Source organism: Perognathus longimembris, chromosome 17, assembly GCF_023159225.1.
Source record: "Perognathus longimembris pacificus isolate PPM17 chromosome 17, ASM2315922v1, whole genome shotgun sequence".
In the NCBI taxonomy this organism is placed as follows: Eukaryota; Metazoa; Chordata; class Mammalia; order Rodentia; family Heteromyidae; genus Perognathus; species Perognathus longimembris.
The window spans coordinates 42,840,670-42,865,250 of NC_063177.1; the positions used below are offsets into that span (position 1 = coordinate 42,840,670).

At 47.5% G+C, this 24,581-nt stretch overlaps 2 protein-coding genes and 1 long non-coding RNA gene across 6 annotated transcripts in view; 2 read left to right on the top strand and 1 right to left on the bottom strand.

The window, feature by feature from the left end:
• Mapt (microtubule associated protein tau) overlaps nt 1-1,753 on the top strand; it is a 93,892-nt gene extending 92,139 nt beyond the window's left edge. The window contains 1 exon segment of the mRNA XM_048367273.1: nt 1,455-1,753. Within this exon segment, the coding sequence (XP_048223230.1) occupies nt 1,455-1,670 (216 nt within the window). The 3' untranslated portion in view covers nt 1,671-1,753.
• Nucleotides 1,754-2,183: 430 nt separating this feature from the next.
• On the top strand, nt 2,184-5,668 carry LOC125366528. The gene is made up of 2 exons (XR_007213857.1): nt 2,184-5,354; nt 5,577-5,668. It is a non-coding gene; the product is annotated as an uncharacterized LOC125366528 (long non-coding RNA).
• Nucleotides 5,669-12,310: 6,642 nt separating this feature from the next.
• The window catches only part of Kansl1 (KAT8 regulatory NSL complex subunit 1), a 133,507-nt gene continuing 121,236 nt past the window's right edge, over nt 12,311-24,581 (bottom strand). For 2 of the 4 annotated variants that reach the window (XM_048367264.1, XM_048367263.1), the window contains 8 exons: nt 23,791-23,973; nt 23,176-23,364; nt 22,688-22,836; nt 17,370-17,491; nt 16,250-16,307; nt 15,941-16,053; nt 14,761-15,013; nt 12,789-14,556 (listed from right to left, as the gene is read on the bottom strand). In XM_048367264.1, coding sequence (XP_048223221.1) covers nt 14,329-14,556; nt 14,761-15,013; nt 15,941-16,053; nt 16,250-16,307; nt 17,370-17,491; nt 22,688-22,836; nt 23,176-23,364; nt 23,791-23,973 — 1,295 coding nt within the window. In that variant the 3' untranslated portion in view covers nt 12,789-14,328. Of the gene's footprint in view, nt 12,335-12,788; nt 14,557-14,760; nt 15,014-15,940; nt 16,054-16,249; nt 16,308-17,369; nt 17,492-22,687; nt 22,837-23,175; nt 23,365-23,790; nt 23,974-24,581 lie in introns of those variants that run through there. The other 2 variants (XR_007213853.1, XM_048367265.1) reach the window with 2 other exon arrangements.

The following is a 24,581-nucleotide window of genomic DNA, read 5'->3' on the forward strand; positions in this document are numbered from 1 at the left end:
GGACTCATGGCTACATCTCTGTCTCTTTAAGAAGGGCTGCATTGCGCCACATCTAACACCTGCCAGCGCTGCCCACAATTTCTGTCACCTGCAGACTATCAGCCACTGACAAAAGGGAGGAACTGCGGCTTATGGCTGGCATGGTGGCTGTGGAGACAACCTTTGATCTTTTTGTATGTGTGTGTGGCAGGGGTGGAGGTGCGGGGAGAATAGCACTAGGGTTTGAACTCAACCTTGTGTTTGCTAGGCAGGTGTTCTGTTCTTTGAGCTGTGCTCCCAACCACCAGCCCTGTCATCTGCATCTTTTTTGCCAGTCCTGGGCCTTGGACTCAGGGCCTGAGCACTGTCCCTGGCTTCTTCCCGCTCAAGGCTAGCACTCTACCACTTGACCACAGCACCACTTCTGGCCTTTTCTATACATGGGGTGCTGAGGAATCGAACCCAGGGCTTCATGTATGTGAGGCAAGCACTCTACCACTAGGCCATATTCCCAACCCCCTTCTGCATCTTTAACATGTTCAGTTGCAAGTTGCTGATTATCTGTGGGGCTGGTGCGGAGTTCAGTACAAAGCATCTGTGTAGCATGCCCAGGGCCCTGCATTCAATTCTCTTTCTCTCTCTCTCTCTCTCTCTCTCTCTCTCTCTCTCTCTCTCTCTCTCTCTCTCTCTCTCTGCCTCTGAGAGAAAGTATTAAGTTTGAAAAGCCAAGTATGGCTGGGTGTGGTGGTACAGGCCTCTCCGCTGAGCCCCATGGAGGCATAGGTAGGAGGATCACAGTCCAAGGCCAGCTCAGGCAAAACCATGAGACCTTATTTTAAAAAAAAATGACTAAAAGAAAAAAAATGCTGGGATTGTGGCTCAAGTGTTAGAGCACCTGCCTAACAAGCATGAGGTCCTGAGTTCCAGGACCACCCCCACCAAAAAGAACAACTCGTACAAACCCATGTGCGTTATCATAGCTCACACGTGTGAGATATCACTGGGGGATGCAAGAAATAATAGGCATTGCCTTTGGTCAGGCAGGTAGAGAAGGACTGTACACAGCTATCCCAAATCACAGACAAACATATCCAGCTGCAGTGGCTCAAGCCTAAAATCCTAACTGGGATGCAGACATTGGGGTTGGGGATCTGAGTTCACAAGCGCTTATCTCAATCAACAGTTGCGCTCTGCCTGTCATCCCTGTGTCCTCGAAGCTCAAACAATTACAGTCTGGGCTGGGCATAAAATTGAGACCCTGTCTTAAAAAATAATCAACAAAAGGGCTGGAGCTGTGGCGTCAGTGGTGGAGCACCTGCCTAGCAAAGGCAAAGTCTTCAGTTCAGCCTTCCCTCCCTGCACCCCCATACTGCCCAAATCCAACAGACACCCCGCCAGCTCCCTCTGAGGGCAGCCCCTGGCTTGGGGGTATGGCAGGGCTCTCCTTGGCACCGTCCCGTCTCTTCTCCTTGCAGATTGAAACCCACAAGCTGACTTTCCGTGAGAACGCCAAAGCCAAGACGGACCACGGGGCAGAGATTGTGTACAAGTCTCCCGTGGTGTCTGGGGACACGTCTCCACGGCACCTCAGCAACGTGTCTTCCACCGGCAGCATCAACATGGTAGACTCGCCGCAGCTCGCCACACTGGCCGACGAAGTGTCTGCCTCCCTGGCCAAGCAGGGGTTGTGATGGGGCCCCTAGGGCGGTCAGTAATCGTGGAGAGAAGCGAGAGTGAGAGAGTGTGGAAACGTAGGTGAATGGTCTGGCCCCTCGCCCTCTGCCCTCCCCGCTGCTCCGCGCAGGGCCCGCCCGCCCGGGTCGCCCAACCTGCTTTTGTTGCTCGGTATCGGGACTTCCAAATCAGAGCTAGGAATAAGTGCAAATTTCATCTTTCCAAATAGATTGGTGGGCTAATAATAAAGTATTTTTTAAAAAGTGTGGAAAGACACAGCCATGCCCAACATTTCTCTGGGCAACTTCTTTTTGATCCTTTTTTTTTTTCTTCTTCTTCTTCTTTTCCCCTTGAGTATTAGAGGGCGAAGGAGAGGTTCTAAAAGCTGTTTCTGGGGGATTTCGAGGGACGGGGGCTCCCTGCTGCCCCTGACTCCATCCAGGGAGTGTCACGAACAGGCAGAGGATGTGTGAGTGTGAGGGATGGTGATGTGGGGGGGGGGGGAGATGTGGGGTGGGCAGGGAGGAGGAGAGGAGAGAGGAGAAGGACAGGGACAAGGAAAGGGGCCCCTGGGCCCTGCTGACCGTCGCGGAAAAGGCTGTAGGAAAGATGAGTCACCTGGGCACCCGCAGCAATCTCTTCCTGCTGTTGGGGGCCAGGCGTGCTGGGGTCACCGCCCCCCCCCCACCCCCAGGGTGGTCGCCGGGAAAGGGGGCAGTGGGCAGGAGAAGGGAGGTGGCAGCCCCTGGGTCACTTCTGTGGAGGAGAGTGAACTTGACATCCGAGAGTGTTGGCCTCTCTCCCTTCTTGCAGGGTGGAGGTCCTGAGTCCAGGGGCTTTCGTCCACCCCACGGGAACCCCGTTTTACTGAGTGCTTGAAGGTTGAAACTGCACGATTTTGGCCACGTCACAGACCTGGGACCTTAGGGCTAACCAGTTCTCTTTGGAAGGACTCGTGCCTCCAGAAGGGGGTATCTTTCTGTTCCCAAGCCTGGGCCTCTGGCACCTCCAGAATGTCCAGGATCGGGGAGTGGGCGTCCCTGGGAGATGGGTCCCAGGCCTCCCATCCCCCCCCCCCCAGCCACGACAGCCCCCTCTGCTGTCCCTCTGTGCGCATGTGTCTGCTGTGAGCCCATTCACTGCCATGCCTCACATTCTGTCTCACTGTCCTGCTTTTTCCACCCGCCGTGGCCCTTGGTGAGACACGGGCGGCGCCCACCCTCCGCCGAGGGGCGAGATTTGAGGGATGGCAACGTACAGGCACCAAGGGTTGGAGCTCCATCTTCCTGTAAGTTCCCTTATCCAATCAGTGTGCCTCTCACAATGGAGCTCTGGAAGCCAGGGCTTGGTGTTGTGGTAGCCTCCCCCTCCCCCCCCAGGCTGGCTCCCTTCCTGTGCTGAGCCAGCAGCAGCAGATCGGGTGGCCTGGTGGCTGGCACCAGCACAAAGGCCTCCCAGACTCCCAGGGCAGAGCCAGGCTCCCTCCACCCCCTCCCTCCACCCCAGCTTGCTGCAGAGTCGACCCTCCACACCCAGCTACGGGACACGCCCTCAAGAGTTCTTCCCCCCAATCCCAGCAGAAGCGGCGCCGCCTGTCCTGCGGGAGCAGCTGAACACCCCCACCCCACCCCGTCCACACCCTGTTGCATTGTAGTTGAATTTGTCTGTTTCCATTTGGCTTCACCAGAGTGATTATGATAGTGAAAAGAAAAAAAAAAAAAGGATGCATGTATCTTGAAATGTTTGTAAAGAGGTTTCTAGCCCACCCTGGGGAGGGGGGGCGGTTCTGGATCTTTCTCACCCCTACCGGAACTTGGCTAGGACTTGCTCAACAGCAGATTTGGCCATCTTACGACTGAGCTGTGAAGAAGGCCTGAGCACCGGAGGCCCAACTATGCCCCTGGCACGGAGGCCTCCGCTGCCCCGCAGCTCCCTGCTAGGGCAGCCTGTGGCCAGCCTCGTGCGCAACATGGAGACGAGATGGTGCTCAAGCCCACAGCAGCTCTAAAGGAGAGTCTTACCACTGTGCCACCAGAAAAAGGACGTCGGTGCCAGCCGGAAGAGCTGCAGCCCCCCGGAAGCTCCATGAGCCTGCAGGCAGCCGTCCCTGGGCTGGGGGGGGGGGGGTTCTCCAAGATCTCCTTGGTTGTGGTGGTGGGGGGTGGCTCCTTGGGCCTCCTTACTGGAGGGATTGGGAAGGACTGCCCAGCAGGCCCGGACGCCAGGTGCCTGGGCTGTCTGAGAAAAGGGGACCAAGTCAGGGGACCCACTTAGCTCCCAAAACCTTTGCCCACCCCCACTGACCTAGCACAAGCTTTCTTTGCTGCTACTGGGAAAGTGAAATCATCTTTGCAGAAACCCAGCCGCCTCAGGCCCAGTTAGTTCTGCCACCTCTGGTTTGGGTAGAGACAGCCCTGAGAACGGGGGAGCAGAGCTTTCCTTGCAAGGAATTATAGGGGCCCCAGGAACTTTCCATGGTGAGCTTCCCTACTGCCACGTCTCAGCTGTCCTCAGAAATGAAGGGTTCTGAGGGGGAGAGGAGGAAGGATGGCTTAAAAGATGTTGACTGATGTTTCTTGCACCTCATTTTCCCCTCCTGTAACCCCTGTGCTGTTGTGTATGGAGGGCTCTCCCATTTCCCTTGTGGGATGGGTGTTGAGGCCAACCCAAAGGCCATGGCTTAGGGTGGTCCGTTCAGTGCTGACTGACTGCAAAGGGATGCTGGCTTGTGACTGTAATGGACAATCGCCCCCCCCCCCCCGGGGCTGGGCATGTCTCTCCCTCCATTTTCCCTGCTCCAGAGCCAATGGCCCTGAGTGGCTAAATAGGGCATACGATGACCGGTTCCTTCCAACTTTCTATTCACTTTAATAGTTCCATTTAAATCGACTTCAGTGGTGAGACTGTATCCTGTTTGCGATTGCTTGTTGTGCTGCGGGGTGGGAGGGGGAAACATGTAAGATAGTTCATATGGGTGGGAGGGGGGATAGTCTTGGAGTGCAGCAAGTTCCGCTGCCTGGTAACCCTTTTCAGGATTCATGTTGCTAGAGAGAGGTGGTGTCATGGGGCTTCGGCTGCTCTGCCCCTTGTACCAGCAGCCAGTTGGTTCCTGCGGCCTCCCCAGCCAGGTGCAGTCGCCCAGCTAGTGGAGGAGGGACTTGAGACCTGGTTGCTCCAGCCTGCTGTCCTCTTGGGTGTCCTAAGCCCACGTCTCTGGCTCCTCGAGGCCTGGCACTCTTCCCTCGAAGCCACTGGCACCTTCGTATCCTGCCTTTCCCACTGGCTCTCACAGTCTAGCAGCTGTGAGAACATTTCATGCCCCTTGCCGTTCTTCCCCAAGTAACTCGAAAGGTGGGGATGTGGGTAGAGGTGGTTATCAGCCATAGGGCCGTGGCTTCGTGAGCCTTTCAAGTACTTCTCTCCAATTTTGCAAAGGGTTATCCTGGGCACTGATCCAGTGTCTCAACTCCTCTTGGACCTAACCTGTACATTTGCTGTGCTGGGCAGGGCCGTTTCCAGCACTTGCAAGTCCCAAGATTTCTTTGGTAACTTTGGGGGGGGGGAACACATGAAATCAGCTTAGCTTAGCTTCCTGTCTGTGAATGTCCACATAGTGTATTGTGTGTTTTAACAAATGATTTACACTGACTGTTGCTGTAAAAGTGAATTTGGAAATAAAGTTATTACTCTGATTAAATAAGGTCTCTCTTTTTTTTTTTTTTTGGCCAGTCCTGGGCCTTGAACTCAGGGCCTGAGCACTGTCCCTAGCTTCCTTTTGCTCAAGGCTAGCACTCTGCCACTAGAGCCACAGCGCCACTTCTGGCCGTTTTCTGTAAATGTGGTGCTGGGGAATCGAACCCAGTGCCTCATGTATACGAGGCAAGCTCTCTTGCCACTAGGCCATATCCCCAGCCCCAAATAAGGTCTCTTCTATACATGAATTCCAAGGACAAGAAGGATTCCCAATTTCTTTTCTACCCTTAGAGAACTTCAGAACAGTAAATGATAGTACTGTTAAAAAAAACAAAAAACAAATGAACTACAGGGGCTGGGAATATGGCTTAGCGGTAGAGTGCTTGCCTAGCATGCATGAAGCCCTGAGTTTGATTCCTCAGCACCACATACACAGAAAAGGCCAGAAGTGGTGCTGTGTCTCAAGTGGCAAAGTGCTAGCCTTGAGCAAAAGAAGCTCAGGGACAGTGCTCAGTCACTGAGGCCAAGCCCCAGGACTGGCAAAAACCCCCAAAAAACCACTCCAAAACCTACATCTGAAGCCGGGTGCCGGTGGCTCACACCTGCAATCATGGCCACTCAGGAGGCTGAGATCTGAGGATTATGATTTGAAGCCACCCTGGGCAGAGAAGTCTGTGAGACATTCCTCTCCAATAAACTACTCAAAAAGCCAGAAGTGATAAGAGCACTAGCCTGGAGCACAAAGAGGCTCAGGGACAGTGCCTTAAACCCAGATTTCAAGCCCCAGAACTGGGACACAAAGCAAAACAACTCTACATCTGAGCCAGGCACTGGTGGCTCACACCTGTAATCCCAGTGTGCTCAGTGTAGGCTGAGAGCTGAGGACGGTGGTTTGAAGTCCCTAAGACTCTTTCTTACCTCTAAGAAACTACCAAAAAAGCCAGTAGCAGAGCTGTGGTTCCGGTGGTAGAGCAAAAGCAGCTCAGAGACAGCGCCCAGGCAGAATTCAAGCCCCACGAGAGACACTCCCACAACAAGGGAAACACAGAAACTGGCGTTCCAGCAGGGTGCGGCCTGCTTCCCGGGGCCTAGGCTGGAGGCCGAGCCAGGGCCTGGGACCTGCGGGGCTGGGGGTGGGGGGCGGGGTGGACGGAGGAGGGGGACAGGCAGTCCCTGTCCCGCAGACCGAGGGGCACCGGTGGTCACGAGCCATGACTTTGATGGCGCTCATGGAGCCCGCCCATCCGGGGCCAGGGGTGACCTTCTGCCCCATGGGGGGGGGGGGAACCTCACCCCAAGACAGACGATGAGCCCCGACGGCCGTGGAGGGTGTGGTTGGGTGGGTGCCCACGGGGTGCCCCGCACGTGTCCGCAGCCCCTTAGCCTGGGTATGGAGGGTGGACAGGCCGCCCGCGGCTCCTCCTCCGCCTCCATCCCGAGGGGGACAGGCGCTCGCTGGTCACCTGTGCAGAAAAACCGTGCAGAGAAAGGCCTTCTGGAAGTGACTTCGGATGGCGATGTCAAAGCAGCTCCAGGCAGGACAGCCAGGGCCCCCACGTCCATGCAACCCCAGGCCAGGCAGAAGGAAGAAGAGGGGACCGCGAAGACGTTTTCCACCGACCAGCGCCCCTCATCGCCCTGGCCGTAGCCAGACTTGCCTGGGCCTGGCCGCCTCTGCAGTGCCTGGCGCGTGTGTTTTTAAAGCAGGAGAAAGTAACACAGTCTGTAAGCTGTCTTTTTGTTAAAATTTCTATGAAATGTATTTTTTTTTGGGGGGGGGGAGTGGCCAACCCCTTGGGTTGTAGGCATAGTGCTTGTATATATAATAGACAAATAAAGTCCAAATTTTACATCATCTAGTCTAGCTGTTAAAGTTATTGCCAGTGTATGACGTTGTGTGTACTTTGTGTTGACATGGCATGGGAAACGTTTTCTCTGTAAATGGAATTTAGATATGAATTTAACTATCTCTAAGCTGTACTTGTCCACTGGTTTGAAGGCAGAAAGAAGGAATTGAGGAAGAAATGACCCAGGGCCAAAATGGCCATATTAGGAAGATAACCTCAGACTATAACCACTGCTGCATGTGTAGCACAGCAAGCAAGTTCACATGTGACATTTTGCCAGTCCTATGGATTTATTTATTTATTTATTTAGGCCAGTCCTGGGGCTTGGACTCAGGGCCTGAGCACTGTCCCTGGCTTCTCTTTGCTCAAGGCTAGCACTCTGCCACTTGAGCCACAGCGCCACTTCTGGCCGTTTTCTAGATATGTGGTGCTGGAGAATCGAACCCAGGGCTTCATGTATATGAGGTGAGCTCTCTTGCCACTAGGCCATATTCCCAGCCCCCAGTCCTATGGATTTAGTGTACTTAGAAGTAGAAGTAGGGCTGGGTGCTGGTGGCTCACACCTGTAATTGTAGCTAGTCAGGAGGCTGAGAGCTGAGGATTGCATTTCAAAGCCAGCCGAGGCAAGAAAATTAGCGAGACTCTTATCTCCAGTTAGCCACCAGAAAACAGGAAGTAGCACTGTGGCTTGTGGGATAGAGCACTAGCTTTGAGCTGAAGAGCTCAGGGATAGCACCCAGCCCCAGAATTCAAGCCCCACGACCAGAAATAAAAAAAGAAAAAAGAAAAGTAAAGTAGAATAACTGAAATAGCTTTGCAAAACTTGGGAAATACTGTGTTCAGAAATGGAGTTGTGGGGGCTGGGATTATGGCCTGGTGGTAAAAGCGCTCGTCTCGTATATATGAAGCCCTGGGTTTGATTCGTCAGCACCACATGTATAGAAGAAGCCAGAAGTGGTGCTGTGGCTCAAGTGGTAGAGTGCTACCTTGAGCAAAAAAAAGAAGCCAAGGACAGTGCTCAGGCCCTGAGTCCAAGCCCCGGGACTGGCCAAAAACAAACAAAAAAACACACAAAAAGAAATGGCGTTGTTAAACCACCATTGAGCAGTGACTGTCTGCACTTGTTTACTGGGTTGAGGAGGGTGATAGAAAAACTGCTGCAAAAGGCATTTTGTTAGTGTGTGCAAGAAAATTTCAGCTTATCCCTCCCCTGTATGTTAGATACATTTCATTTAACTTTGCTGTACTATACATATTGTGCATAGACTAATGAGTCCTAATTTTATACCTATTCTCTAGATATTAGAGGTGGCCAATGTATGATAAAAGTGTTAGTAAACACACACATATTGTATACTTTGTGTGAAAATTCATAGAAAGGCTGTCTTCTAGAAAGTACCTGAATCAAGCGTGATACTAGGAGTTGGAAGAAATGAAAGATTCTGGGCAAGAATGTCCCCACTTGAAGACGCTGAGATAGAACCATTGTTATATGTGTGGTTTATTCAACACTACTGTGTATATAGTGGACAATTAAGTCCTTATTTGAAGCAGCTGGTCCCTTTAGATGCTTAGAAGTGCACAAAGTATGTTAAAAGTAGAGGTAGTAAATAATTTATTTCGCATTGTTTTGCTAAAGTTCATAATGAGATGTTGTCTTTTGGAAAGGGAATGCTGGAACTAGTGAGCAGTACGCGAGGTGCTCGCACTGGCTCAGGGAGCAAGGGAGGCAAAGTGCTGCTGAGGGCTTTCTGCCATTGGGTTCATGGTGAAGCAGGCCTGACCACTGTCTCTTGCATTGATGCGTTTTGTTTTGTATATAGTGTATATAATAGGACAGCTGAGTCCTCATTTACAATATTTAGTCTTCTTAGATGTCAGAGGTTGCCAGTGACAAAAGTAGAGTCAGTAAACTAACACACTGAGTAATTCTGTGTTAAAATTTAAAGACTTGAAACATTGAAGTGAAATTATTCAAGATCCCCTTGAAACATCCTGACTCCTGGTTTGATGGAGATGGGAAAGGTTGTAGGCCAGAATCCTACTTTCCTTTTTTTTTTTTTTTGGGACAGTCCTGGGACTCGAACTCAGGGCCTGAGCACTGTCCCTGGCTTCTTTTTGCTCAAGGCTAGCACTCTACCACTTGAGCCATAGTGCCACTTCTGGCTTTGAGTATGTGGTGCTGAGGACTCGAACCCAGGGCTTCATGCATGCCAGGCAAGCACTCTACCACTAAGCCACATTGTCAGCCCCCAGAATCCTACTTTCAAATTAGAACTTTTGTTAAGTGTGTGGCTTATCTGGGGCTACTTGTATGTTTGGTAGGAAACTTAAGACCTAGATAGCGAAATGAGCATAACCTTGTAAAAGTAGAAGGCAAACAAAATGCCCTCGAAGTATTTTTTTGTGGTTGAATTTGGAGAATGAATTGTTAATGTTTTAGAGACTATGATGTTTGGGGGGGCAGCAGGGGTGGGGCTGGGGGAGGAAGTGTACAAAGAGCAGGCTTTCTGGTGCCTGTTGGTTCAAGTTGTCTAGACTTTGTTCTATATGTGTATTTTACTTAATATTGCTAAGTATTAAGGGATCAGTCCTAATGCCAAAGTAGAAAATAACCCTCATATTAATGTCCTTTTGTTAGATTTTTTTTCCCTTTTTTTTTGGTCTGTCGGCCATGGGGCTTGAACTCTGGGCCTGGGCCCTGTCTCTGAGCACTTCAACTCAAGACTATCACACTGGGCCACAGCAACACATCTGGTTTTCTAGTGGTTAACTGGAGATGTCTCAGAGACTTTCCTGCCTCAGCTGGCCTTGAACCATGATCCTCAGATCTCAGCTTCCTGAGTAGCTAGGATTACAGGTGTGAGCCAACACCCGGCCTGTTAGTTTTTAGGAAAAACTGTCTTTTGGGAGTGAACTAATATTAAGTCCGTATCTCAGTATCTGGAGTGATGAAGAGGGACAAGAGTAAGGTGAGAGAAGGGCCCTTTGCTACCATTTCCACATCTAGAAGATGTGAATTTTTGGTAAAGTACTTATATTCATACACAAAGTTCATTATTGCAGATGTCCTGGGATGACACTGTATGGTAAAAAGCAGCACTAGTGCATTAGCTAACTTGTAAAGCATCTGTTGGAATCAGTAGCTCCATCTTGGATGGATTGTGCCACCCCTGGACCAGGGAGTCAGGATTATTTAGAGGCTGGAGCAGAGGGACGAAGAGGAAGCCTGCAGGGATATGTGCGGGTGGTCCATTAGAGCCACTGATGTATATGACTCTGATTGTAACCAGAGATACATACTTAGTAGAAACATACTTTCTTGCTAATATTTTAATAGCATGCTATAAGCCTACTAATGAGCTTAGAAATTGCTTTTATCTTGCTTTATCTCTCATGTTAAATTGAGCGTAAAGAAAATGCAATATTTTAACTTTGCCAATACTTCTGTCTTGAAGCCAGTTGCTGTTTTTGTCTTCAGTGAAATTTTTATCACTAAGAAAAGCAAGATTGCAATTAAAAAAACAAAAACCAAACACATTGAATTGGTGTAGTATAGTCTTGGTTATCAAAATATTTGTGTAGTTGGGGATTTATCTCAGTGGGAGAGCACTTGGCTGGCAAGTGCAAGGCCCTGAGTTCGGTCCTCAGCTCTGGAAAAATTTTGTGTAGCTTTGGGATTTTGAACTGGTGCATTCCTAACATCTGGACAAGCATTACACATACCATACGATGTTACCTAAAAGGGACTGGTGTGTGTCCAGGGAGCATCTAGAAAGTCCTGTCCAACTCAACTGCTTGTGGCAGTAATACTTTGTTCTTTGCTTAGGTTTTCTGTGATGCATATTAAATAAAAAACCTGAAAAAAAAAAACACCCTGTACCTCAAAATTAACATCTTTGAGGCCTGAGAATCAAATTTATTTATTCTAGTGTAACCAAACCATATCATCCTGGTCCAACTCAAAAGGCTGACCTCACCACGCTGCAGTCTGGAAGTCCTGCCACTCCACTGCCTTCAGAGCTCAGGAAGGTTTATGGGGAAGGTATATGACATCTTTTGTTCCTAGGAATTACCTAGGTCAGAGGCAAAGGCAGAAAAACCAAGGTCAATTGAAATGGCCTAGATTCCTTCCAGGTTTATACACCACTTTTGGAATCATTTTGTAGACAGGAGTTTGGCTAACCTAAGATAGTGACGCAGATGGCTTTTCCCTGGCCATGCCACAAGAGAAGAAAAACAATAACTTGGTTTAGTAATTATGTCAAGACCATGATCCTGAGTGCTTGGATTTCTTCCTTGTATTTGTGTGTGTTGTACTTGGGTCTGGATTCAAGGCCTCACACTGGCTAGGCAGGGTGTGTTTCTACCACGAGCCACATCCCCAGCCCTCACAGAAGTTTCAGAAACTGCCAGGCTCACAGCCTCCCCATTCAACTTGTACAAAAGAAATCAGGCCCTTAGCCCCTTCAGAAGAAAGACACTGATCTTAGGGTGGCAAGCCAAGAATAAACCCAAGGGCTATGAAAATCATATGCATTCTATAAACTCACATTTACCCCCAACTCCAGAAAAGCCCAGTGGTAAAAAGAAAAATCTCCATTAAAGAGCAATTTAGGGGCTGGGAATATGGCTTAGAGGTAGAGTGCCTGGCATGCACAGAATCCTAGGGTCAATTCCTCAGCACCACATAAACAGAAAAATCCAGAAGTGGCGCTGTGGCTCAAGTGGTAGAGTGCTAGCCTTGAGCAAAAAGAAGCTCAGGCACAGTGCTCACACCCTGAGTCCGATCCCCAGGACTGGCAAAAAGAAAAAAAGGAAAAAAGAACAACAACAAAAAAAGAACAATTTAGAAGAGGTATAAAATATCATACTGCCAGCCCCACTAGAGAAAGGAACAAGAAGCAACTGTTAAAAAGAACGAAGAAGCTGGGCGCTGGTGGCTCACGCTACTCAGGAGGCTGAGGATCCAAAGACTGTATGTAGTTCAAAGCCAGCCTGGGAAGGAAAGTCCATGAGACTCTTATCTCCAATAAATTACCAATAAAGCTGTTAGTAGAGTTATGGCTCAGTGAAGTGTTAGCCTTAACAAAGGCCCAGGACCAGCATGTGAAAGAGTGCACACACACACACACACACACCTGTGTCACCCCTCTCCTTCCAGCACTTGATACACACACACACACACACACACACACACACACACACACACACACACACACACACACACACACACACACACACACACACACACACACACACACCCCTGTGTCACCCCTCTCCTTCCAGCACTTGATATTAGCGAAAACTACCAAATTCTCTCTGGTGACCATGACATGACTACTACAGTCCCACAAGATAGAATGGAGACTTTTTTTTTTCCTTCCCTTTTTTGGTACTAGGGATCAAACCCCAGATGTTGCACTTGCTAGGCAAGCGCTTTGCCACTGAGCTACACCCCAGCCCCAGAATGGAGACTCTTGAAGGTTCAAGTAAGTCACAAAGCCCTGAAGAATCAGTCTAGTAGAGCTTGCTCCAAAGCTGCCACACTGCCACATCCACCCAATATGCCAAGAAAGGCCCTGACACATAATGTCTGTAACTTTTTTTATTATTATTTTTTTCATTTTTTCCTTCCTTTTTTTTTTTTTAAAGCACTAGTCTGTGCTTTGCGAACAGAATCAAGACATTAACAAAGATCAGCTTCTCTGAAGAAAAGCATTTCTATAGAACAAAGACAGCTACATGTTTCGCTGCCATTACACAGCTCAAAGCAGGAAAAGAAAATATTTACAAAATACAAGGTCTTTTAAATTTTTTTTTACAATGCTAAAAGGGTTATTCAGAATTTTCAACCTTATAAATAGAAGAAGCACTTTATGCATAGGGATATGGTGCATTATTATTGTTTAAAGAAACAATGACAAACCTTTAAACTTACAACAGAACCCAAAAAAAAAAATCACTAACGTTGAAAATTGTGGAAAAACCCCAACCATTAAGCAGTTTTGTCTACTATTTTTATACGATTACAAAATGGCAGGAAAAAAAAAGTCCTTCCCCCCCTCCCCCTTTTTGGTGATGAGATTATACATGAGACAGGCACAAGGTTTACACGGGAGGGTGATGGGGAGTGATGGGAACCACAGCTAGGACCAGACAGTGTTTCACAGGCAAGAGGAGTGGGAAGGGGAAAGTCTGACACTGGGAACAGGAGGTGTAGGAAACAGCCGAGTGAACCAGTCAGTGAAAACAAAATGATCCAGGAGAGATGGCGCTCACTCCCCTAACCCCCATGTGATGGGAGTTGGGAGCAGTTAAGCAGTCCTAACCGTACCTTCATAGGTCAGAATAGGTGCTAAACTACATTCCAAGTGGACTCTGTGTATGTGTGCAAGCATGTGCATACACACACACATATGGCATGGGGGGAGCAATAAGGGAGGGAAAGGAGGGAGCAGGATGGGGGAACCTGAGCAGCCGCAGGTTACTGCAGTGAGTCAAGACAGATGACCAAATGTAGATGAAAGTTAAAATGTTTCAAGGTCTAGGTGACACGGGGAAGCCTTTCTGCCAGCTCAGAGCTCTGTAAGGACAGCTGGCAATTATGGCAAAGAGGTCCTGTGGGTGGCTTCCATACAGAAGACCATGGAGGACCCAGCCAGAGCTGAGCCAAAGCCATGGATGGCAGGGGAGGGGTAGGAGCCCCAAGCACCTTGCTCCATCCTGTCCTATCCTAAGAAGGCTTTTGCTCAACTGGAGCTTTCCACTGCTGCCTGTTTGGCTGGTCCACCCCACCCACAGATTCGAGGGAGGATAATCATCTAACATTGGGAAGTCCAGTGATTCAACAGTGCAGAGGATGCGCCAGGACCAGGCCTACAGGGTCTTATCCTGAACTTCTGCCAACTGGAGGAAGTGCTCAGGTGTGTGATAACATGAAAACAAACAAAGCAAAAATCAAAACAAGAAAAACAAAACAAAAAAAAAAAACAACAACAAAGGAGGGTCTAAGTTCCTTAAGTTCACTAAAAACTGTGAAAATTTCCAGCATATGATGTTTGAATATCAAACGCAGAGATTCTGAAGCTTTAATGCCAATAGTAGTGAGTCTGTTTAGATTCTCCTCTCCCGCTCATCTGTGAGTTGGGCGCTGGGCTGTGACTGTCGTTGCTAGATGCCGACTCTTGAGGGGGACAGTGGGAGGCGAGGTGGGTGCCACCTCCATCTCCCGGCCAGTCTTGCTGCCTGAGGTGCGCCGAGTGCAACGGGCTGCCCGTTCTTGTGCATCGAGCTGGTCCTCACATTCTGCCTGGGGACTGTATGCCAGGGGGAAGGTCCGCCGCTCCCATGGCTGGACAGACTGTGGACAGACAAGTGGCTTTGGTGAGAATATAGGCCCGGCTTATTTCTTGCCCGCAAGACCTTGCCATAAACCTTGTGAACCGGAGCCCACAACCAGTCTATGTAGAGTATTTAGAGGAAGTTCAATGAGGACCTATCCACACTTGCTACCCTCTTCCCACCTCACCAACCCTATACAAAGGCCAAGGTGGTTGTCACTTACCTGTTCATCCAGCCCCAGTTCTGGTGTGGAACAACGGGTGTCTTCGCTGGTTAAGTGTCTCAAAGTGTCCCGAGCTACAGGGGTGAGGGGTGCTGAGTGCAGTTCTGGGCTAATGGGGCTCCTAGGGGACTGACCATGGGAGAATTCTGATAGAGAGTGGCCACTACTGACATCAGGGGAGGCGGGCTGTGGGGTGGAGGGGTTGGCACTGCCCAGCTGGGGGGTGGTCCGGCCGTCTGATGACCTGTAAGACCTGTACACCAAAGAATGCAGATGTGAGTAAAGTGACTAGGTAATAGAGGATTTCTGAATGTTCATTTCTGGGGGTAGCATAGGAAAGCATGAAGAAAGCATGCTTTCTTCATGCTTTCCTAAGATCCATTTCCTTCCCCTTCTGCCCTTGTAGTTAGGTACATATGACATCTAAGGACTGTGGATGTCGGGCTGGGAACATGGCCTGGTGGTAGAGTGCTTGCCTTTCATACATGAAGCCCTGGGTTTGTTTCCTCAGCACCACATATATAGAAAATGCCAGAAGTGGTGCTGTGGCTCAAGTGGCAGAGTGCTAGCCTTGAGCAAAAAGAAGCCAGGGACAGTGCTCAGGCCCTGAGTCCAAGGCCCAGGACTGGCAAAAAACAACAACAACTGTGGATGTGTATCAACCCAAGAAGAAAACCATAACTAAACAATGCTGGGGATATAATCTCTGGCATAATAACCAATTAATTCATGAGATTAGGGAAATTGGCTCAGACTTTGAAAACTGTACTTAGAGAAAACAAGCAAAAACAAGAGACCTAAAGCTTTCTATTTGAAAATCTATGGGCTTCTGCCACTGCTGAGGATAAATGGAGATAGGGGGACAGTTCTCTTAAGTGGGACCACAAAATTAGTCACTATCTTAACCTATAAGGCTTTCAAGTCTCCTCTGGCTAAATCATGACACACGACAGATGTCACAGGCAATGTCTACAATTTAAGAAAACTGGACACAGGCAACTTAGCAACTTATAGCTCTCTACGTTGATGGCCATCTCTTCTCTTTGATGTTTGACTCTCTCATTCTCAATGGATGAGTATGAATCAGAGCAACCAGGAGGCAGTGGCAAACCGTGCACACAGGCAAAGCTCAAACTCCCTGTCCACCCTCCCTCCACAGCACAGGCCTTGGGACTGTTACCTGCTGCCCCGCCGCTGGGGTGGCACACTCGTGGTCCACAACCATCGTGCCCTCTCCATCTCCTCACATTTGGCATGCAGAGCGGCAAAGGCGGCATCAGACAGGTCTTCAATCTGCAACAGAATACCTTCACTGATCCTGTTTCCCACAGGAAGCTGAGTGGGCAGAGTAATTCTAGAACCAGCTCCACCCCATTCCAGGCTCTTCCTGGTCAAGCCAGGAATAAAAGGCGCTTGCACCCAATGCCTGCAAGTCTTGAGGCATCTTGATTTTATGTGCCCATGCGTGTTCCTCAGAGTTGACCATTACCTCCTCATTCTCCTCATCAGGATTCCCCTTCAGAGACTGAAGATCAACTTCCCGCCAGCTACAAAAACCAAGAAGAAAAAAATCATGAGATGGCAGCAGGCTAGCCCAGGATGGTCTATTCCCTATTAGTGTGCAGCCTCACCATTTGCACTCTCTATACAAAGCCTTGTACTCTGAAAGCCACAAGGGCCAGAAACAGAAGTAATAAGCTAATGTTGGCATTGGTTCTGAGAGAATGACAAACTCAAAGAAAAAAAAATTTCCCCCTTAGTCCTGAGGCTTGAACTCAGGGCTTGGGCACACTGTTCCTGAGCTTCTTTTGCTCAAGGCTAGCACTCTACAACCTCAATCACAGTGCCACTTCCAGCCTTTTCTGTTTATGGGCTTCAAGTATGCTAGGCAAGCACTCTACCACTGAGCCACATTCCCAATCCTAAACTTAAAATTTTTGGGCCTCAGCCTCATGAATGCTATGATTATGCTATGTACTACCCCCTTTCCCCCATGCCAGGCTAAGGAACTTGTTTAAATGGGACATACAGTACCACTGGACTGGCGTCATATAGGAATGCATATGATACAGTTGCCCAAACTTATGATTTGCCATCAAAAGCTGGAAATAAAGATTTATATATTTTGAGACAACAGTCTTGCTTTGGTAGCCTAGGCTAGCCTTTAACATGATCCTCCTGCGTTGGCCTTCTAAGTAAATGCTAAAATTATAGATACTACCATGACCAGCTTAAGACTTTTGTGTGTGTGCCAGTACTGAGGCTTGAGCTCAGGTCACTGCAAACTCTTCCTCAGCAGTTTCACTCAAGGCTGGCACTCTACCACTGGAGCTACACTTCAACTTCTGCTTGTTTTTGTTGGCTAATTGGAAATAAGAGTGCTGGATTTGATTTGTCTGCCTGTGTTGGCTTTACATCTTGATCCTCAGATCTCAAGTCTTCTAAGTAGCTGGGATTACAGGCATAAATACGCCACAGGTACTTGGCAAGACCTTCTAAAGAGAAGACATACAACCCATAGGTAGGGCCCAAACCTTGATTAGAAGAAAAGAGAAAACAGGGCAATAAAAGCAAGGGAGGGTAAGGGGCCAATTACTTAAGGTTTCTACCTGGGAGTAAGAATTTCCTTATATTGTAGTTTCTCTACACGAGTTGTTGCAGCAACAGACATGGGGATGACGATGTTGTTAATATCAAATGAGCTCTCTCCCCTTCTCCTCCTTACTGGCTGCTGTAAGACAAAGGGTAAGTTTAGGGTGAGGCACAATTCTACAGACGTCAAATCACTCACCAGACACTTACGGCAGGATCACTAGTAACAAGGCAGCTAGGTCCCTGTGTAAAGCTTGGCGGTCACTGGGGTTATGGCAGCTCTCACCTAAGTAGGTTCTCTTGACCCGCACAGTTGGGGAGGGGGAGGGAGATAGTCTACAAGGCGTAATTCCCATTCACAAGTCTCTCTCACCAACCTTCTCTATCACAGGTCCATGTTATTGGGATAGGTGTCCTGGGGTCTTAAGCCAATTACTGGGATTCCTATTCATCCACAAATGTCTCTATTAACATCTCTTCTTATCCCTTTTATCCCTGTCTATGACTTAAACACTAAGTTTACACTTAGTGGCAATTCTAGTTAAAAATACTGAATTCCCTTATCCCAAAAGATGTTCGAATGACAGATCCATCTCACCTTGGTTGCCATGGAAGCACCTTCCTCTTGAAGATGTGCACTCCTTCAGCTAAATCTGCACCAACTACCTTCTCTGCCCTTATATACCTTCCCCTCTATTTTTCTTGGGGAAAGAGGAGAGAATCTTCTAACCACATCAACAGAGACAAGTGGAAGTAAACTGAAGAGGAGGACCTGGCTCTAGCTCCTATTCCCAGAGAAAGGAAATGTGTTTCAAGCAAAAGTAGAGAAGACTCTAAGGACCCCATCAGAAACAGAGGTGGTCATCTATAGTAAATGGGACATCAGGATGAATAAATGGCCAAACGGAGAGCCAAATGGCCTGGTCTCTCAGATGGAGGAAAAAGTCTAATAACTGCTTTATCCTAGACAGTAATCACCTCATCCTGAAACAGACTGTTAACTGACTTATGAGAGAGGAGAGGGAAACAGTGGGATGACAAACATGCTGTCATGGCAACGACACAGCTGGAAATACCTAAACCAGCAAGTGTAGCCAGCCCACAGGCAACAGGTTAGTAAAGGAAGATCATGGGTTTCCTCCACCCAACTATTATATCCTCTCTTTGAAAGGTGATAAACAATTACTTATCCCATCATCTTAGGATACTGTCAGAATATATTAAATATCAGCACTCTATGAGCAGAAATGTTTTGTTGCTATCATTTTTCAGATCACTATGCTATCCTCTTCTCTTCAATTTCTTTCTCTACCAATGAGACTAGACTGTCACTGACCCTGCAAATTGACAGAGAAGGAAAAAAGAAAAAAAAATTCTCTTAAATGATTGAAGAGATTTTTGCCTATTTTGCCGGGTGAGTTTTACAACTGAGGGTTATTGACCACATACCTAAGAGGTTCTGTTTCATCTCTGCTGAAGTTCAATGCCCAGATAAGAAATGCATTTTAAGTAAGCCCAAGGAAAGAATATATCTTACTTAAGAATGCAACTCCTGGTAGAAACTATGTATTTTTTTTCTGAATCTTCTTAGGTATGCTACTTGACCCTTTAGGGCAAAGATGCTTATGAGATTGTCCAAAGCTGTGCTAACACTTCCCCTCAATCTGTGAGGTGATCATTCAGTCTACTTTTTCTTATTTAGAGGCAGAAGTAGAGAGCAGTCAATGAAAATGGAAACGAGTCCTAAACTTGATTACACATTAATAGCAAGATAGGAAGTGCTTAAAAGAGAGGGGCAAAGTGGAGACAGTAATCACTCTGGGATTCCCCCTCCTCTGAGATGAGATGAAACAGGGGCAGAGCCTCCTTATGTCTGGGATAATAGGTGTGAAACATCATGCCTGGCTCCTTCTGCATCATTTTCATTTTTTGATGCTGGTACTGAGCTTGAACTCAGGGTCAGGGTGCTGTTCCTTAGCCTTTTCACCCAAGGCTAGCACTTTATCACTTGAGCCACAGATCCACTTGAGTCTCAGGACTTTCCTGTCTAGACTGTCTTTAAATCACAATGCTCAGATCTTCTGAGTAGATTATAAGAATGAGCCACCAGTGCCTAGCCACTTTTGAATCTTTACGATTTTTTTTTTAAAGTCCCTAACTGATTCAATCAACCACTTCTGCAAAGCACTGCTACAAATACTCTGATAGTCCCTGCCCCCATTTCTTCAGTGCTACCCAGCTTCTGGACCTGACTCTAAGTATCTGATATAACACTTGCTAATTATTAAACAATTCCAGATTCATTAATTACATGGGTCTTAAGGGCCAGTACAATGCTAGACACAAAATTAGTACTTAATAAAGCAAGCCTTCTAAATAGTACAAGGAGTAAGTTATCATTTATTCACAGGTAAGAAAAACGCTGATGTCCTTATCTCAGATATTCCTGGATCTCAGATATTCCTTTTTCTGCAGTACTACAACTTGAATTCAGGGCCTCCTGCTTTCTAGGCAGGCATTCTGCAACCTGCCCCACATCCCTAGCCGCTGCCACCACCACCGCCACCACCGCCACCGCCGCCACCGCCGCCACCACCACTACCATCACCATCACCATATTACTATTATTATTTTTTTTATTGGCCAGTCCTGTGGCTTGAACTCAGGGCCTAGGCACTGTCCCTGAGCTTCTTTTGCTCAAGGCTAGCACTCTACCACTTGAGCCACTTCTGGCTTTTTCTATATATGTGGTACTGAGGAATCAAACCCAGGGCTTCATGAATGAAGGCAAACACTCTGGACCTTGAACTCAGGGCCTGAGCACTGTCCCTGGCTTCCTTTTGCTCAAGGCTAGCACTCTACCTCTTGAGCCACAGCGACACTTCTGGCTTTTTCTATATATGTGGTACTGAGGAATCGAACCCAGGGCTTCATGTATGCGAGGCAACCACTCTTACCACCACTAAGCCATATATCCCAGCCCCCATATTAATTTTTTAAAAAACTTCTTTATCTTTGATTATCTGAAACCTTTGTTGACAGGTAACTAAATGTGTATGGGATCTCCATATCTATTTAAACCAACTTTGTGAGGAAGGTAAAGGAAGATTCCATTAAGACAAGACTCTCTGATTTGTAACAGCAAAAAGAGAACAATGTAAATTCTACCTCATCACAAGAGCCTTGTAAGCACATTTTATGAGACTGGATGTTTCTTGATCTAAACTCTGAATGAGTCTTGTAACATTGCCTCTGCAGGACTCCAGCTCAGTCTTACACCATATAGTATATTAGTGAGTCTGGGCTCTGTACTCTGCGTTTAATTTCAATCATAACCTTACAAGCTAACTTTTGACATTGGAAAGCCTAGTTTTCTTTTTTCTTTTTTTTTTGGCCAGTACTGGGCCTTGAACTCAGGGCCTGAGCATTTCCCTGGCTTCTTCCCGTTCAAGGCTAGCACTCTGCCACCTGAGCCACAGCGCCCCTTCTAGCCGTTTTCCATATATGTGGTGCTGGGGAATCGAACCGAGAGCTTCATGTGTAGGAGGCAAGCGCTCTTGCCACTAGGCCATATTCCCAGCCCCCTGGAAAGCCTAGTTTTCAAGCGTCCAAAATCAGGATCCATACCACCTACATTTCAAAGGGCATTATAGACTTAAATGGGCTGACATATGCAAAGCACTTAGCACTGGCTCAATGTTTAATAAACACTATGGCTTTACAGCTTTTAATTACTATTAATTACTGTTAAAACATTGTAATTACATCAAAGGATTTTTTACCAGGTAAATATTAGCTATAGGTATATGTATTTAAGAGGGCACACCTTTGAGAATCTAAAACATTTAATGAAAATATGTATGGAATGGCTATGCAAAACAGCTTCTTAAGATGGAGTTTGGTACTGACAAGTTGAGTACTGACACAATAACCTGCTGGACTTAATAGTTCTGCTCTGTATACCTAAAAGTATATGCCTTCCCCCATTTCTTACAATGTCCTTAACATTAAATGTTCATTCCTTTTTTTTTTTTTTTTAACCAGTCCTAGGGCTTGAACTCAGGGCCTGGGCACTGTTCCTGAGCTTCTTTTGCTCAAGGCAAGCTAGGTTCTATCACTTTAACTATAGCACCACTTCTGGCCTTTTCTCTTTATGTGGTGCTGAGGAATTCAACATGCTAGGCAAGCACTCTACCAGTAAGCCACATTTTCAGCCCTATTCATTCTTTTTTTATTCCTGCTCAGGGCTACTGCTCTACCAGTTTGGACCATAGCGCCACTTCTGGTTTTCTGCAAGTTGACTGGAGCTAAGAGGCTTATGGACTTTTCTGCCTGGGCTGGCTTTGAACCCCAATCCTCAGATCTCAGCCTCCTGAGTAGTGAGATGACAGGTGTGAGTCACCAGGGCTTGACCTAAATGTTCATTCTTAACTCTACCACCACTCACCAGTAGAGTACAAAGATACTTATTGGTGTCAAGAGTGCCTATAAGGGAGTGGCAAGAGTGCTTGCCCTCGTATACATGAAGCCCTGGGTTCAACTCCCCAGCACCACATATATAGAAAACGGCCAGAAGTGGCACTGTGGCTCAAGTGGCAGAGTGCTAGCCTAGAGCAAAAGTAGCCAGGGACAGTGCTCAGGCCCTGAGTCCAAGGAGACTAGGACTGGCAAAACAAACAAACAAACAAACAAACAAAACAGTGCCTATAAGTATCTCTCCTCTCGGATTTACTTTTTTGGGTAAATAGGGTCATGGTACTGTATGAAGTGTGATGTGAAATTTAGTCTCACAGATCACCTGAGTTTGCCTCCAGAGCTGAGTGTATTTCCCATGCTGGTAGGGTACTTGGCCAGCATGCACTCAGCACTGTCAATTAAAAACAAAACAAGGGCTGGGAATGTGGCTTAGCAGTAGAGTGCTTGCCTAGCCTAGCATGCATGAATGAAGCCATGGGTTCGGTTCCGCAGCACCACATGAACAGAAAAAGCCAGAAGTGGCACAGTGGCTCAAGAGGTAGAGTGCTAGCCTTGAGGAAAAAGAAGCCAGGGACAGTGCAGTGCTCAGGCCCTGGGTGCAAAGCCCTAGGACTGGCCAAAACAAAAAAAACAAAACAAAACAAAAAAACCCGCCTCTTTGTACATTAAGCTTCCTATTGATGGCTCATCACCTCTGATTGATGGCTTTTTACCTCTGCTGAAAGCAATGCAACATAGAGTCAATATCAGTACTTTGGAGTAAAATTGAGTTTGTATAAATACCTGAAGCTTCTAATCCCACCCTTTCCCCTAGTGACCAGTAGAAGCTTGCAGAGGATAATTTCATGCAGGTACTTACAGATGTGCTGGCTGTAGCCTGTGAACTAGAGCTGGTAGGTGTAGACGTGTCTGATGAGGTGGAAAGTTGTCGCACCAAGGGACTATGTGGTGAATGGTGGGTGGCTGCCAAGTAGCCTGAATTGCTTGTGTCCGTGTGATGCTTCAACACTGCAGAAGTCAACAGAAAAGAGAGAAACACATGGCTATCTTAACCAGCTCTATTTCTAACATTCACTAGGAATGCCAGCAATTAAAGCTAAAGGCAAAAACGCTTCCTAAGCCTAGAGGATAAAAAGGTGAAGCAAACTGGTTGATGGGAATTAGGGGGCCGGGCAGAGGTTGTTGCAGCAGTAAGAAATGACCTGCACGTAGAAGCAGTAGCACCCCGCTGCTTTGCCTTCCTACAAAGCGAAGGACAAAGCTGAGGAGCAATTAAGAGAAACCTGGGCTGCCCCAGAAAGCTGTGAGCAGGTACAAATGCTGGTAATATGCCAGGCCTGGCCCTACCTTCACTTCTCTCAGATGAATGGTCTCGCAATCTCATTTTGCTGTGGTTTGGGTCATGCACAGGTGGTGGTGGATTGAGCAAGCGCTCTGCTTTTGGCGCTGTCACTCGCTCTACCATGGGCACGGCCCCCACATCGTCTAAGTGCTGCCTGTGGGTCCTGTCAAGCCGGGTTTGGTGATGGGACAGCTCTGAAGAGGGGAACAGAAAAAGAGCTGTGAAATATCTTGTCTCAAATCTTTCCTTGAGTTTTGAGCTCTTGAGTTCTCTCTAGGCCAATAATATACACCCAGGGCAGCAGGACAGTCCTTTGGGACTAAAGTTTCTAGTAAACAGCACAATGGCTGATACTGGGAGCCACAACCAGAAGACAATCTGTGCAGATAGATCAAATGCCAGGCCACTGCTGGCTGTTCACTGAGTAGTTCAGATTGAGTCCCAAGATCCACTTCCAAAGTCCATCAGAGAACGTTTAGTAATAGACTATAAGGTGAATTAATATGTGTCTTGCCCAGACCCAACACACTGGCATGGCAAACCAATAATGAGAATTTTTAAAAAGAATGACAAGAGAGCATCTGGGCCTCTGGAAGACTTCCCAGATCCCTGAAACTTACTGGCTGTTGTTAGGAAGGAGCTGACCAACTTGTGCCTGTCTTTACGAGTTGGATCTGGCAGACTGCCTGGCATGGGTGCTCTGTGCTTAAGTGAAAACTTCTTGGGAGGTCTAATCTTGTCAAAAGGTTTGTTCTGCCACTGAGTTTTCAGCATGCTCTGGAAGTGCAAACCTGTGGGAACATCTGCAAGAAACAAAACACTGAAGGTTAGTTCCACCATGCCCCCTAGGCTCCTGGCAGTGAGGAGTGTTTACTAGTCACTCTCCAGTGCTCAATGCCCACCTCACACTCCTCTTTGATTTTACCAGTGGTTGGATACTGGCAAGGATCATCACTGGAAGATCCACCTGTGTGAACTTTTTGTTTAAAATTGACACATAATCATACGCTGTGTCAATTTTAGACAAGATTTCACTGTTCCCCAGACTGACCTGAAACTCCCAGACTTAGGTTGACCCTCCTGCCTCAAATAAAGAGTCTTGTTTGAGGGTTTGTATGCCTGGGCTGGCTTTGAATAACCTTTCTCAGATCTCAGCTTCCTGAGTAGCTAGAATTATAGATGTGAGCCACCACTGCCCAGCATCTAAATTAATTTTATTTTCCTAAGAATATGTATGTCATTTAGTCCTTTAAGTTAAAAAAAATTCCTTAAAGGGGTTGGGAATGTGGCTTAGCACTACAGTGCTTGCCTAGCATGTATGAAGCCCTGGGTTCAATTCCTCAGTACCACATAAAACAGAAAAAGCTGGAAGTGGCACTGTGGCTCAAGTGGTCAAGTGCTAGCCCCAAAC